At 36.3% G+C, this 16907-nt stretch overlaps 1 protein-coding gene and 1 pseudogene across 3 annotated transcripts in view; one reads left to right on the top strand and one right to left on the bottom strand.

The window, feature by feature from the left end:
- LRRFIP2 (LRR binding FLII interacting protein 2) overlaps positions 1-16907 on the top strand; it is a 144405-nt gene that overhangs the window by 97101 nt on the left and 30397 nt on the right. For all 3 annotated transcript variants that reach the window (XM_023514010.1, XM_023514016.1, XM_023514017.1), the window contains 4 exons: positions 1675-1719; positions 3596-3712; positions 7089-7160; positions 12422-12592. In XM_023514010.1, coding sequence (XP_023369778.1) covers positions 1675-1719; positions 3596-3712; positions 7089-7160; positions 12422-12592 — 405 coding nt within the window. The remainder of the gene's footprint in view (positions 1-1674; positions 1720-3595; positions 3713-7088; positions 7161-12421; positions 12593-16907) is intronic.
- LOC105886867 lies at positions 9323-9857 on the bottom strand (annotated as a pseudogene).

Raw genomic sequence — 16907 nt, 5'->3', positions numbered from 1 at the left:
AAAAAAAAAAAAGAAAGAAAACAAGTTTCAACCACTATCATTACCTGTTTTAAAAGTTTTGTATGTTCTTTAAAGAAATCAAAATGAACTAAAATCAATTTTGTTTTGAGAGTGTTACAGCAAGAAGTAACAAAATTTAAATATCTAAAGATAGAACTTATAGTATTTGTGTTACCAATTTGGTAGTTGTAATAGAAGGTGTTCATAAACATGAACAGTAAAACATTCAAATATGAGGAAGTTAGGGTAAAGTGATGTGAGGAGAGCCAGAAGTAATGACTTTCATATTTTAATAATTAACTGAGAAAGATTTGCAATCTCTTCTCTAGATTAGGCTGAGAGGGTTGGTTGGAGTTAGAGTCTGGGTATATTTTCACTTACTTAAATCCTTTTGTGACCTTTTCCCTCTAGTTAGTATATGCAGGTAAATGGTATGAACACTGGATACAATTCACAAAACTAACATTTAGATTCAGCTCTGACATTTGGTAGTTGTTTAATCATCAGTAACATCTTTCACTTCTGAATTTTTTTCTTTAACTATAAAAAGTCAGGGTTTTAAACTAGATTTCCCTTCATGAAACAGTGCCTGAAACAGCCTTAAGGCCTGTCCACAAAAGATAGGTTAATTAACTTATGCTGAGGGGCGACATAATAGAGTACTTTGAAACTGTTAAAATAAATGAGGTAAGTCTGTTAGTACATAGGGGGTACGATTCATTTATTCATCCAACAAATTTTGAGTCCTTCTATGTGCTAGGAGACATAGAACTGACAATGAGCGATACCAGTCAATAAATGCATAAATGTACTATCAAGAAGTGATAAATGCTTTGAAGAAAAATAAAGTATCTTGGGTAGCGCCTGCGGCTCAAAGGAGTGGGGCGCCAGCCCCATATGCTGGAGGTGGCAGGTTCAAACCTGGCCAAAAACTGCAAAAAAAAAAAAAAAGAAGAAGAAAAATGAAGTATCTTCTCAAATCTTTGAGACTTGGTAAAGGAGAAAAGAAAATAAAGAATGTGTGTGGTATACTGTTAGAATTTTTTATATACTTCGGAGTTGGTTGCCCTTGAAAATGGGTATGGTGTAGTAGAGAGTGAGGCCTAACATACCCTTTTGTGCTGTTTGATTTTGTGGGGAGGGCTGTGTGTGTGTATTACTTAAAAGAAAAAACAAAATCCAAAAAATCCTTAATGATGTGAAGGAAAATATTTTGATCATATTTAACATACTTTATTGCAATTGGAACTTTTTTGGCTGAGTGTACTAGTCTTATTTATGTGTCCTGTATCCTAATAATGTATAGAAATAGCTTTTGGGCTTTTTTCAGATTTTTCCTTTCAATATGTACAAGCTTTTTTATATTAACATTTGCTGTGCTAACCTGCTGAGTTTATATATAGCTTTCTTTAATATGTGTTAAATACCATGAAAAGAAAATTTACCTAAAAGTTCTAAACTTTTGAGTAAACACAGTTTGCTTACTCCATGCCTTTTTAGGTTAAGAAGTAAAGTTCTTGACATTTGGTCTGATGTGAAACTGAGTTTTAGTATGTTTATTTTTAGGTTTCAAGCATTGAATTTGGAGAACTCAAATAAGGTCACTTATTTATTTTTCCCCCCAAACCACCATGTTACGCATCTTTCCTGATTTTTATCTCTGTTCTTTTCTAGTTGGATGAAAAATCTGACAAACAATATGCTGAAAATTACACCAGAGTGAGTATATAAATTCCTAAGGGAATTAAGTTCTCAAGGTCGATTTAACTTACTATCTGTGACTTGTTCATTCTTTATTTCACAATTGGTCTGATGGAGTTACTCTTCTGCCTTTCCTCTATTTCCTGTATTTAACCCTCCAAAATTCCTCCAAAGTTAAATCATGTGAAGCCCTGGGTAGAGAAGAGAAAAGTTTTACTTCCTTGAATGTCACCTTGTAAGCTTTTGGCTGGTCTTTGGTTTTCATTCCTCTAGAAAATGGTCCTGAGAAGGAGTCATTAAATACTAAAAATGAGGTGTCTTTGGAAATGATAGTGACAAACTCTGAGACTTTAATTTTTTTTCTTTTATAGATTAAAATATTTCTTGACATAAAATAACTTTTTCTAAGGAGTTGCCTTCTGTTAAAGTCTCTTTCTTCTAAAAGTATTTTTAGAAAGTCAGTTAGAGAAATGGTTTATCAAGATTAATTTTATGCTATACCCAAGAAAGATAAATCAGCTTTATCCAATAAAAATTTAAACTTAACATGTGTGCTTAGACTTGTGGACAACAAGTTTATGTAAGTTTATATTTTCTGGTAGCCTCATTAAAAAAATAAAAAGAAACAGGTAAAATTAAGTAATATCTTTTATTTAACCCAAATATCTAAAATATTCCAAAATACAGTCAGTATGAAAAATTACTAATGAGATATATTTCATTCTTTTTTCCCCAGTAAGCCTTCAAAATCTGGTATATATTTTATACTGAATCTCAATTTGAACTAATGACATTTAAAGTGCTCAATAGCTACATGTGGCCAATGGCTAGTATATTGGACAGCCCAGATCTATGCCATTTATTTATTTATTTATTTATTTTGAGACAGAGCCTCAAGCTTTCCCCCTGGGTAGAGTGCTGTGGCTTCACAGCTCACAGCAACCTCCAACTCCTGGACTCAAGCGAGTCTCCTGCCCCAGCCTCCCAAGTAGCTGGGACCATAGGTGCCCGCCACAATGCCCAGCTATTTTTTGGTTGCAGCTGTCATTGTTGTTTGGCGGGTCCAGGCTGGATTTGAACCCGCCACCTTAGGTATATGTGGCTGGTGCCTTAGCCACTCGAGCCACAGGTGCCAAGCCTATGCCATTAATCTATAGCATAATCTCACATTTGAACTAATTTTGGGAAGAACAGTCTATATTTATAGTGATTCACAGTGTTGTTGTTTTGAACTCCAAATAGTATCTCCATCTTTTTCAAAAGTATTAGAAAAAGAGGACGTTTTTGAGAAGCAGTTTCAGGAACTAAATAGGGAAAAGGCCAACTAACATACCAGTTAAGAAGTTTTTCTTTTGGCCAGGACTGGGTTTGAACCCGCCACCTCTGGCATATGAGGTCGGTGCTCCACTCCTTTGAGCCACAGGCGCCGCCCCAGTTCTAAAGAAGTTCTCTTCTTTAGAAGTTCTAAAACTGCGTTAAATTTATCTGATGTGCTCACTCCACTGTTGTTTATAGCAGAGCAAAGATAAACCAAAAAGAAAGAACTCGCATAAAAACTGTTTCCTTGCTGGTTGTTATGAATTCTAGATTCTGATAAAGTATTTGATTTAATGAAATTATGCTTAGTATGCTTGGGCCCTTCTTGGGGGCCTCTTCCCCAAAGCAATATAAATTGCCCATTGATTACACTTGGCAACTTCTTCACCTGAAGCCCACGTTTTCCCCCACCCTGCTCTGTTTTAAGTTTCCACAGTAAACATTTTTAAGAAACAAGACTTACTCTACCAAACATGCAAACAATGTAACCTAGTCGTCTGTACCCTCATATTAATCTGAAATTAAAAAAAAAAGAAAAGAAACAAGACTTAGAAGCGTTAAATTTCTTTCTCTTCAGCCTTCATCTCGAAATTCTGCCTCAGCAACAACGCCTCTAAGTGGGAACTCATCCAGACGAGGAAGTGGGGACACCAGTAGCTTGATAGATCCAGACACCTCGTTAAGTGAATTACGGGTAAAACACAGCTTTTGGTTTGATTTTTTAAAAGCAGTCTTTTGGTTTCTTAGTAGTATACTGGAACTTTTAACATTTAATGTGACTTAGTAGAAAGAAGGAATGTGAGTTCTTTTTAAAAACATTGTTTATACACTTAAAAAATGTGACTCAGGTGTTATAGAACCTGAAAGGAAAGATTCATTAATTCTTTTAACTTCCTGAAAATTGGATGGTATTGGAATGAGTTCTGCTACTTTATAAATGCCAAATAAACTTTGTAATGTATGTGAAAATAATTCTTTCTGAACTGGCCATATTTTAAATGGAAAATATGTACAATGAACCAGATAGTAGCAATTTTTTAAATTTTATTTTTATTTTACTGGATTCTTTTAGAGATAGAGTGTTACTCTAACTTTGAATAAGAGGCTCAAGGGATCCTCCTGCCTCAGTCTCCCAAGTAGCTGTGACTATTGGAGTACTCCACTATCATTGGCTAATTTTTAGGGGGTGGGGAAGAGATGAAGTCTCACTATGTTGCCCATGGTGGTCTTGGGCTCCCAGGCTCAAGTGATCCTCCAACTGTATATAGCTTCCCAAAGTGTTGGATTACATGCATGAGTCACTGCACCTGGCCTCAGACTGTGGGAATTATTAATCTTTTGAGCTATTATGATGTTATTTGGCTGTTGGAATATGGTTATCTCTCAGTGTTTCATAGTTACAAGTGTAATGATATTTAGGTTCTTTACCTGAGATAAAGAAAACCTTATTTTACCCATTACTTGAGTCTCTATCCATATTAAGGTTTTCTTTTAACTGAGGCTAGAGTCTTGCTCTGTTACCCAGGCAAATGTGCAGTGCCATCATCATAGGTCACTGCAACCTCAAACTCCTGGGGCTCAAGTGATCCTCCTGCGTTAGGCTCCCTAGTAGCTGGCGCTACAGGAGAGAATCACCATGCCCAGCTAACTTTTTACTGGAGAGGGGCATCTGCTTTTGCTCAGCCTGGTCTTGAATTCCTGATCTCACAGGATCCTTCTACTTCAGCCTCCCATAGTGCTGAGATTATGGGAATGAGCTACCACATCCACCCCTTGTTAACCTTTTTATTTGGAAGGTGAGAACTTTAGAAATACATTTGAATGTTTGATGAACCTGCTATTTGTGAGAAATGGGGGAATGGTAGTGAGAGAAATAGCTTTAATTCATCAATATTTATAAGCATTTGGCCCTGGAGATTTAGATAGCAAAACACATCCTGGCCTTCAGAAGGTCACTGTCTCATAGGGAAAAGAAATGAGAAAAATTAGTAAACAAGGTGATGGAATACTATGGTAATAGCAAGAATGTTAAGGTAATTCAGAAAAACGTCATCCAAATTGGACTAGGAAAAGAGATATCAAGAGTCTTTTCAGAAAAGGCAGACTCTGGGCTAAGGTTTGAAGGAAGAGGAAAAATTAACCAGGCAAAGAAATCAAAAGGGGAAGGCTTTCTCAGTGAGAGATACATTCAGAAAATAAGCAAGTTATCTGTACAGCAAAGTTGTCAGAGGGAGAGATGAGGTGGATGAGAGAAGGCTGGGGAAGTAGTGAGGGACCAAATTGGAAGTGTCTTATCTGCTAGCCTGAAAGGAATTCAGTTTCATTTTGAGAACTACAGGATTTCAAATAGGAGAGTGATACTATCTGATTTGCATTCTTAAAGATTACTTTGAACACAGTTTGGAAGAAGCATTGGAGCCCAGAAGAATAGTAACCCTGTGGTTGAACACGAAAATGAGATGACCAAGTCAAAATTGTAATGGGAAAATAATTAAGAAACTTGCTCTGGGAGTTGGTTGGGCAGTAGGTATGGAGAAATAGAAATTTAAGAGAAGGTGTGCTGTGTTTTAAAGATGAGATTATTATTTTCATTGGCTGGATTGAGCCAGTAGAGAGGGAAGTTGAAGGTTGAGAAAGGAGAGAGGATAGCTGACAGAGCAAAGTAGGTGAGAGTAGAGTCCAGTGGTCCGCTGGATGGACTTGCCTAGACTGGAGGTCCTCTCCTGCTGACAGTAGATGAAGTAGGGAAAGTGGTGACTGAGTAAGATTGTGGGTAGGATAGGAAGGAGAGTCTGGCTTGTGAAATGGGCTTCCTGTGAAAGTGGACTGGAGTTAGGGGAAGATGGAGAGGTTTGAAACAGTAGCAGAGAAGGAGAGCTGACTCCTGCTAGCATGGGTGTAACTGTGAAGATGTCATTATTTGTTTACTAGTATATACATAGTACTTATGATGTAGTAGGCAGAAGTGCTGGAGGAAAGTTGAATAAGATAAACTCTTGCCTTTAGGTGCTACATTCTAGTGGGACAAAAGGATATGAAGACAGGCCATCCAGCCTTAGACTTAGCTTGCATCTGTCAAACTGCTTGTTGCTTGCTTTTCTGTTGTGAGAGAATAACTTTCTTGAAGGAAGTGAGATTTTTTTGTATCCTAGCACCTGGCTCCTAATAGGACTTCTATAAAAATCTGTTGAATGAATCAATGAGTAAAAGACAGACAAACCTACTCGGGAGGGAAAGAAGGGAGCAGGGAAAGTATAATACCAGAAACATGTATTATAGTCAGCCTTTAATAGTTGATCCTGTCTGTAAATGCAAAATTGTATTTAGGGCCCCATGGCAGTTATTTCCCCCCTAAGTCAGGTATCTACAATAAACCTTACAGAACAGGGTTGGGCACAAGAGAAACAAAATTTTCCATTTAAAATTTGACCTATTTAACTTTTCTTACAAGGATTATGGTAACATTTGTAGCATATGCTTTTCTCATTGTTTAAATGGTGTTCTCAGGATAGAATATTTCATTTGACACTGTGTTCAAAATGGTTATGTTTAATTTCCCTCCTTTACTCCCTTTCTTCCAAGTTAATTATAGTCAGTGACCAAGTCATTGAAAGAAAACTTGGTTCATATCCATTTGTTATATTTTTGAAAACTGATACATATATCTGCAAAAATTTGATGCTTACAATTAATTTGCTGTATATTTTTTAGTTCCACATGAAACATTATGCTAAAAATTATTTAAATAGTTTAAACAATTTGAACAGTTGTGTATTAAAAGCTATATATATATCTTTTTATACAGTCCTGTCCCCACTTGCTCTGTAGTTTTCAGTAGAATTTAATACAAACACAGTATTTAACACTAGATTACTCCTCACTTTTGCCTCAGCCCCACTATCATTTGACCTGTTTGTCCCTTTCAGTGGTTTCAAGTAGGAGTTATGTTTTTATACTTGAATTTCTCTTCCCAAGTATACAAAAGCAAGTCATATTTCATGTGATTCCTTTGAGACTTAAGATATGTTTGTGCATGGTTTTATGCAACGGTTCATTCCTATGTCCTGCAGGAGATCTATGACCTTAAGGACCAGATACAGGATGTAGAAGGGAAATACATGCAGGGGCTTAAAGAACTAAAGGTATCAGGGCCCATTCTGCAGCCCACGCATGTTCTGTATGCAGAAGTGTTGGTAATTGTGGTTTCATGAATTCTATTAACCAGCTGCACATAGCTTTACTAACAGTGTTTGTCTTTTAAGCATGTGCTTAACCTGCAAAGCATTGGAAAAATGAACTTTCAATCTCTGCTTATGTTTAAATGTTTAGTATGGTTTTTGGAATATTCAGAAGGTATTATTCCTTACAGTTTTTGTTTTTGTTTGAGACAGAGTATGCCTCTGTTGCCATAGCTGGAATTCAGTGGCATCATTATAGATCATTGCAACCTCAAATTCCTTGGCTCGAGATCCTCTTACCTCAGCCTCTTGAGTAGTTAGGATTATAGGTGTGCACTACTATGTCTGGTTGATTAGTTTTCCATTTTTTAGTAGAGATGGGGTCTTACTCTTGCTCAGACTTGTTCCAAACTCCTGACCTCAAGTGATCCTACTGCCTCAAGTGATCCCAGAGGATCATAGGCATGAGCTACCATGCCTGGCCTATACTGTATAGTTTTTATAACTTGGAAAATACTTAGAAAATTAAAGTGAACAAATGCCTAAGAAAAAAACCCTAAGAATATTTTAATTGAAACTTGGACCTTAAAATTCTCCCAATCTAAATGAAAAAAGCATTGCCTATTTCTGTCACTAGATTCAGTCAGTATTAAATGTGGGAGGAAGAAGCAGCTGAGAGAGTATTATTATAAATATCCCCTCTGGAGGAAGGAAACTTAAGGCAAGAGTCCTGTATGTTTTGTTTAGATTTGTTTTCAATTTAAAAGTCTAAAAGAATTACACAGATCTAGTGCCTTAAAGAATTGGGAAGTAAATTTGAGTGGGATTTATCTTTTCCCAGAAAGAATAACTACCATTTATTGAATAGGGAGTCTTTTCCCCAGTGTACATTCTTGTTTGGTTTATCGAAGATTAGCTGGTTGTAAGATGTTAGTTTCATATCCTGGTTTTCTGTTTGATTCCAAATGTATGTATCTCTATTTTTGTTCTAGTACTGTGCTGTCTTGACCACTATGGCCTTGTAATACAGCCTAAAATCTGGTATGGTGGTGCCCCCAACTTTGTTTTTATTACTAAGAACTACCTTAGCTATATGGGTTTTTTTCTGGTTCCACACAAAATGAAGAATCATTTTTTCCCAAGTCTTGAAAATATGATGTTGGTATTTAATAGGGATGGCATGGAATTGGTAGATTGCTTTGGGAAGTATAGACATTTTAACAATGTTGATTCTTCCCAGCCATGAGCATGGTATGTTCTTCCATTTGTTAATATCCTCTGCTATTTCCTTTCTTAGGGTTTCATTATTTTCTTTATAGAGGTCCTTCACCCCTTTTGTTAGGTATATTCCTAGGTATTTCATTTTCTTTGAAGCTATGGTGAAGGGAGCTGTGTCCTTAATTAGCCTCTCAACTTGGCTGTTATTGGCGTATACAAAGGCTGTTGACTTGTGGACATTGATTTTATATCCTGAGACATTACTGTATTTTTTTATGATTTCCAGGAGTCTTGTGGTTGAATCTTTGGGGTTCAAGAGTCTCACTCTGTTGCTCTTGGTAGAGTACTTTAGTGTTGTGGCTCATAGCAACCTCAAACTCTTTGGGCTTGAGCAATCCTCTTGCCTCAGCCTCCCAAGTAGCTAGGACTACAGGTTCCTGTCATAGTGCCCAGTTAGTTTTTAGTATAGACAGGGTTTTGCTCTTGCTCAATCTGGTCTTGAACTCCTGAGCTCTAGCAATCTACCTATTTTAGCCTTCCAAATTGTTAGGATTATAGTTGTGAGCCACTGTGCCTGGGCCGAGATTAAAATCTTTAAAATACCTTGAAACTTAAATTTAGAAGTCTTTTGTGGTCTATTATTTAAAGGAAGATTACATTGCATAAACTTTCTGTCAAATTTATTGTGTTACATATTTTGTCCATGAGTCTTTTACTTTGAGCTATCTTGGATTCTGGTTTTCATGCAGTTTTGCACTTCAGTTGCATTTTAGTTGCATTGAAATTCATTTGCAATGAAGGCCTTTTTATGCTGTTAGCCTTTCAGATCAATGAGAATCATTTTAAATTCTGCATTAAATTTAGACCATTATACAATTGACTTTGCTTATGTTACTTTGCTTTTTAAACTGTAATAATTTTTATTTTAATGTCCAGAGTATGTAATATAAGGGCCAGAACTTCATTCTTGACTCAATTTTATAAATTCTCGATTGGCTAGTGAGGCCAATATATGTTACTTGTTCTTGTCTTGGTTCTGGAAAGGCTTCATTCCTATCCTCAATGGTCATCTGATCAAATGGAATTATATTTCTCATATTCTCCAGCTGTTACTCATATTCATCAATCTTGGCCTTTGAGAGAGACACAAACTCAGCACAAGTTTTCACATCTTCTTTTTCTTTATCATTCACTAGGGCAATATCTTTATCCTCTGGTACAGGAACCTTCAGGGCATTAAACTTCTTCTCTACCTACAAAGCCTGCCTTTGCCACGTTGACCTTGTAGTAAGCCCAGCCAATAGCTGGTGGATTCTCAGGCAGAGTAGGCAACCTGGAGGTGAGGGTGTCATTCCAAGATTTTGGAGAATTACTAATAGCCTTTTGGTTTCAGGGTATGATCTCTCCAAAAGCTACCCAATCGGTGGCTTTTAGACCAGGTTTTCACCCAGCCTTCTTGGGATCATTCACTGACCCTGATGGCCCATCTGTGTTCTTTATTTTGGTTAAATTTGTTTCCAATCCTAATCTAAGTCATGCCTGTCAACCCAGTTCTGGTTTATGGAGCATTATTAAAAAGTATGTGTGTATATGTATATGTGTATCTTTATTGAGATACATATATACACAAATTCCATAAAAATTTACCTATTTATGAGATAGAGTCTTGCTCTGTCAGCCTAGGTAGAATACAGTGGTGTGCTTATAGCTTACAGCAACCTCAAACTCCTGGGCTCAAGTGGTCCTCCTGTCTCAGCCTCCCCAGTAGCTAGGACTACAGGTGTGTATTACTATACCCAGCTAATTTTTTCTGCTTTTGTTAGAGATGGTGTCTGGCTTTTGTTTAGGCTGGTTTTGAACTCCTGACCTCAGGCAATCCTCCTATGTTGGTCTCACAAAGTACTAAGATTATCAGCATGTGCCACTGTTCCTGGCCTCAAGTTTCGCCATTTAAAATGCAGAATTTATTGGTGTTTTAGATAGTATAGTCACAAAGTTGTGCAGCCATCACTGTAATTCAATTTTAGAACATTTTCATCATCTCAGAAAAAACCCCTGTATTCAGTGGCAGTCCTTCCCTGTTCTTTCTTTTTTTCCTGCTCACATCCTGAGTAGCCACTAACTTTCTGTCCCTATAGATCTTTCTGTTCTGGAGATTTTACATAAATGCAGTCGTACAATATAAGTCTTTTGTGATTGGCTTCCATTTAGCATAATGTTTTCAAGAGTCTTCCATGTTGTAATATATGTCATTATTTTTTAAAAAATAGCTGGATGGTATTTTATTGTATGGATTTACAGCATTTCGTGTATCCGTTTGTCAGTTGATAGGCATTTGTGTTGTTTCCATTCTTGGGGCTATTATCAGTAATGCTGCTATGGATAAATTTTTGTTTAGAGATATATTTTATTTTTCTTGGGTAGACAGATAGGGCTGGAATTGCTGGGTCACACAGAAATTCTGTTTAACATGTTGAGAAACTGCCAAAATGTTTTCAAAGAAGCTACACCATTTTACATTCCCACCAGCAGTGCATGAGTTTTCAGTTTCTCTATGTCCTCACTAACACTTGTTATCTTTTTTCTGTCTTTTTGATTATAGACTGTAGCTATCCTAGTGGGTGTAAAGTGGTATCTCAATGTGGTTTTGATGTACATTTCCTTAATGAGTGCATGGTTTTTTAGTCATTTGTGTATCTTCTTTGGCGAAATACCTATTCAAGTTCTTGCCCATTTAAAAATTTGTTTATATGTCTTTTATTGTTGAACTATAAGAATTATTTATATATTCTGTATACAAGTCTCTTATCATATTTACAAATATTTTCTTCCATTCTATGGATTGTATTTTTACTTTCTTTATATCATTTACAACATGAAAGTTTTAAGTTTTGTATTTTGATGAAGGCTTTTTTTTTGTAGATAGTATTTTTGGGGGTTAAATCTATGCAACCATTGCCCATCCCAAGGTCATGAAGATTTACTCCTATATATTCTTCAAGGAGTTGTATAGTTTGAACTTAGATCTGTGGTCTATTGTGAATTAATTTTTGCTTATGGTGTGAGGCAAGTGTCCAACTACATTCTTCTGTATATGGGTATCCAGTTGTCCCAACACCATTTATTATTTTACTGTTGAGTTTCATGGACACCCTTGTCATTAACTGATCGTAAATGTAAGGGTTCTAGACTCTTAATTCTGTTTCATTGATCTTGTTTTGTGAACATTCTCACTAGTATTTTTTGAACTTATTTCTAGAAGTGATTATATTTTCTCTGTGAAAAAGTTTTTCTTTTTAGCTTTAAAAAAAAATGCTGGGCGTAGTAATTACTAATTTAAATGCAGTTATTTAAACACACACTTGTAAGCTACATAAGCTATTTTAGGCAGAAAACTTTGAGGAATATAAAATATCAGGAATTTTTTGGTAGTTCATTTTTTAGAATTCATTTTTATTTTATTTGTTTAAAAATGACTAAAATCTGGAAAATTGCTAGAAAAAACTTTGCACATTTACATTGGCTTTCTTATTCAGGACAGAAAGTTCTGAAAACAGATGTCTAAGAAGTGGCAAAATTGCACTGAGTATGAAGTTTACTTGTATAAAGAGAGACTGCATTCTGTTATATCACTACATTTTGAACATCAATTTATTGTTAAAAACTGCAAGAATAATATGTCTAAAAATATCGATGAGTCTTCACTTTATGATTCTTAGAAATACATGGTGTCTGCGCTCTTTTTCATCTTTTCTGAGGCTACATTGCTGCTTGATTTTGTTTTCTTCAGGGGCAGAGCACATATTGTTCTTAAAAAGGCATTATTGGCTTATTACCATTCTCTTGTTTTATGTGCATGTCACTAAACTAGCAGTTCCTCAAACTGCTTGTATTTTGCAAAAATGCATATTTATGTGTTTGTGCCAGTGCTGTAATTTCCTGATATATTGCATATATGTGCCGATCATATTTTAGATATCAGGCTGATGACTTTAACTCTTATTTAGGAGTCTTTGTCTGAAGTAGAAGAAAAATACAAGAAAGCCATGGTTTCCAATGCGCAGTTAGACAATGAGAAGAACAATTTGATCTATCAAGTAGACACACTCAAGGATGTCATTGAAGAACAAGAGGAACAGATGGCAGAATTTTATAGAGAAAATGAAGAAAAATCAAAGGTAATTGTTTATTTTGTATTACACTATTCTCTTACATCAGAAAATAAAAACCTACCATTTTAAAAGTTGTGGGATTGGTAGAAGATTGCAGCATACTCTCTTGGGAATGATGTTTCAGTCAAAATTGATCCAAGGAAATTGACAGAGTATCATATGATACTGAAATATTTTTCTTTCTTTCTTTTTTTTTGAGACAGAGTCTCACTATGTCACCCTTAGTAAAGTGCGGTGGCATCATAGCTCACAGCAACCTCAAACTCTTGGGCTTAATGATTCTCTGGCCTCAGCCTCCCAAGTAGCTGGGACTACAGATACCCGTCACAACACCTGGCTATTTTTTGTTGCTGTTGTTTAGCTGACCCAAGCCGGGTTCTAATCTGCCACCTTTGTTGTTTATGGCTGGTGCCGTAACCACTATGCTATGGGCACCGAGCCATCTCTTTTAATTTTTAAAAAAATTTATTCTATTTTCTTAAGGAAAGGCTATGTCCTCCTTTGGGTTTTTGCAACTAGAATACAACTCAAGTTTTATCATTATTTTCTTTCTCTTAATTAGGGCAATTACAGTGAACTTATTATGGTTCAAAAGAACCTATTTTCTAAATAATTATGGAGAATTCTTTAACCAATTATTTAAAAACAGCAGTGTGGGTCAGAAATTAACAAATGTTTTCTTTAGAGGTTCATAAGCTGTAATGTTAAAATGTACAGATGGAAAATAACAGCAGTTGTCCAAGGTCCAGATTTGCTGTTTGATAACTGCAGAGAACTAATTAGGTTCTTTTAAAAGCTTGTTGGACTTAGACTTCTTAAAGTGTTGGTGGCAGTCCAAGCAGAGGATCAACAGAATGTCTGATAATTCTGACATTATCAAAATGTCAGAAATGAGGTCCTACTTCATTGCCAAGATAAAAAAATTCAGCAAATAATTTAGGAAATGTGTATTGATAAATTGTTAGGAAAACAATTTTAAGTTACACAGAATAAAGGGAGAAAAGCTGTTTATATAATATGTAAGGGGCCAGCATTATTACTGTAGTCTTTATGGGGATATTTTTTCCCTTGAGGACTAGAAATCCCCATTCCTGTCTCTTTTTGATCATGTTCAGAAAGTGTTAGGAAGTGTTTGCCTGGAGTTTGGGGGAGGGAGGGATGAATAGGCTGAACGTGGAGGATTTTTAGGACCGTGAAACTATTCAGCATGATACTATAATAGTGTGTATGTTATTACACATTTGTCCAAACCCATAAAACGTACAACACCCAGAGTGAACCCTAATGTAAACTACAGACTGTGGGTGATAATGATGTGTCTATGGAGGTTTATTGATTAAAACAAATATACCACTCTGCTGAGCGGTTGATAATAGGAGAGACTCTGAATGTGTGGGGACAGGATGGGATATATGTGGGAACTCTCTGTATTTTCCACTTAATTTTGCTGTAAATCTAAAACTGCTCTAAAAATCAGGTATATTAAAAATGTTAGGATAAGAGGACTTGTGTTTAAATAGGTGAAAAAGAGGCCTCTGTATTTTTATATTGGACAATTTGTGGTTTGTTGAAGAGCATGATTTGGTGGCAAGAGGTTGTTTTCTCTGATTCTTCTTGTATTGATGGGCTATTTTTGGACCAGGGGTCCTCAAACTTTTTAAACAAGGGGCCAGTTCACTGTCCCTCAGACCCTTGGAGGGTCGAACTGCGGGCCCCGGGATGAGTCAGCTGCTAAGCAGGACAGGCAGTGGTGGCAAAAACACCCGGCAGGCAGGATAAATGTCCTAGCCGGGCTGCATGTGGCCCACAGGCTGTAGTTTGAGGACGCCTGTGCCATCATACTTTACCTAGAATCCTATGAACTCTTTTTTTGCCTTCTCACACATTTTTTATGTCTCTTTTCTAGCTCTTTGTTTTTAGCAAATGAGAAGAAAATCTCATGCTAAGGATTTGTTGGTACTAAAATGAGTCATCTTCCTATCTTCTCAGATGTGTTTAAGCATTTTTAAAAATAACGCTCTTCTATGAGTAGCTATTTTAACAACTTAGTTTTTCTCTCCATCATTTTCTAAGATATAGAGATTCTTTGTGTGTATAGAGTTTTTTACACAAAATCTTGTACTTTTCAAACTTGAAATATATAAACTTTTCTAAATATTTTGAAAATCTGCTTCAGATACTGTGATGGAAAGGCTTTGCACTAGTATCTCTGTCTAACATTTTTACCCCGAGGGCTTTTGTTCTAGACCAGTGTTTTTCAATCTTTTTTATCTGTGGCTCACTTGAACCAACAGTTAAACTTCCTCAGGACACTTAATATGTTGATTAAAAAAAAAAAAAGAGCATACTTAACTATGCTTTGAACGTCTTTAGAAAGTAACTTAATGATCTCTAAAAATTTTCATGGCACACTAATGTGTTGAGGCACACTGGTTGAAAACCACTGTTCTAGACAGATACTGTCTTGTGCATATTCATATGTTCATATTCAGAGACAAAGAGGCCAGGTACTCTGGTGTATTTCATAATAGCAGAGATGGTGAGAGTAGAGAAGGACCATTCAATAACAACAATAATGATATAATATTAATGACATTTTCAAAATGCCCTTAATACTTCTAGCTGGAATCGTAATAACTGTGCCATTCTCTTCTTAATGGCTATTCACTTTAATAGGGAATTAGCTTATCTTACCACCCCCCCACCCCCCCCAGTTTTTGGCCCCGGGCCAGGTTTGAAACCACCTCCGGTATATGGAGCCAGCGCTGTACTCCTTTGAGCCACAGGTGCTGCCTGTAACATTTTAAAAATATGTTTTAATACGGATTTTAAACATATGAAAGTGTAGACTGAGGAATGTAATGAACACTCCACTTGCCTCCCAGTCACCATCAACCTATGGTCACTTTTGCTCTCTTCATTTCCCCCACTCTCATATTTTAAGCATCCCGTATTTTAATGTATATTTTGATATGGCTCTCTGGGCAATAGGGATTCTCTCTCTCTCTCTCTCTCCCCACCCCCGCCCCTCCTTTTTTTTTTTTTTTTTTTAAAGACAGAATCTCACTTTGTTACTTTAGAGTTGAATGCCATGGCTTCAGCCTAGCTCACAGCAACCTCACACTCCTGGATTCAAGTGATCCTCCTGCTTTAGCCTCTTGAGTAGCCTGTCACAAAGCCTGGCTAATTTTTTCTATTTTTAGTAGGGACAGGGTCTCCTTCATATTACATTTTTTTGATCATTAAAATTCAGTAGTTTCAAAATGTCACAAATGATTTTTCTTTTTTACGTTAAAAAAATAGCAGGATCTGGGTAAGTTTCACACACTAGAATTAACTGATATGTCTTATAAGTCTCTTAATTTATAGATTCCCTTTCATTTCTTTTCTCCTTAACAATCTATGTGTTGAAGAAACTGGATTGCTTGTCCTAACCATTTCCCAGTCTTATAGATTTTTCTGTTTTCATCCCTGTGTTCCCTTTTCCTCTGCATTCCCTATAAATAGAAAGGTATAGAGGATCAGTCAAATACAACGTCAGCTTTTTGGCTAGGTTGTACAGTTTACCTTCCTTCAGGAGGCCTAGATGTGTGGCTGTTTCTTTATGATGCTTTAGCTGGCTGCTTTGATCCTTTAGTTGATTATGGGTTCCAAAATGAGATATTCTGATATTATCATTATGAATTTATTTATTTAATCTTATTTAATATTTTTAAAAAGATTTATTTAGATGTAATACAGTTCATCTGTTTAAAGTATACAATTTAGTCGGTTTTTTTTTTTTTTTTTTTGAGACAGAGCCTCAAGCTGTCCCCCTGGGTAGAGTGCTGTGGTATCAAAGCTCAAAGCAACCTCCAACTCCTGGGCTCAAGCGAGTCTCCTGCCTCTGCCTCCCAAGTAGCTGGGACTACTGGCGCCTGGCTATTTTTTGGTTGCAGCTGTCATTGTTGTTTGGTGGGCCTGGGCTGGATTTGAACTCACCACTTGAGCTACAGGTGCCAAGCCACAATTCAGTAGTTTTTAGTTTATTCCCTTATATGTATAACCATCATCACAGTCACTTTTTAGAATATTTTCATTACCTTAAAAAGAAAGCCTGTTCTTTAGCCTTTAGCTATAATCTTCCTATCCCCCAGTCCCTCAGCCCTAAGTAAACACTTGATCTGATTTTGTCTTTATAGAATTCCTTATTCTAGACTTTCATATGAATAGAATCAAATGATATATGGTCTTTTCTAACTGGCCTTTTTGGTTTCTTATAACATTTTCAAGGTTTATCCATGGACCATGTATCAAAACGTCATTCCTTTTTAGGCTTATT

Source organism: Otolemur garnettii, unplaced genomic scaffold (assembly GCF_000181295.1).
Source record: "Otolemur garnettii isolate 467f Iridium unplaced genomic scaffold, OtoGar3 scaffold00002, whole genome shotgun sequence".
Classification (NCBI taxonomy): Eukaryota; Metazoa; Chordata; class Mammalia; order Primates; family Galagidae; genus Otolemur; species Otolemur garnettii.
This window is presented reverse-complemented; position numbering and strand designations above follow the sequence as displayed.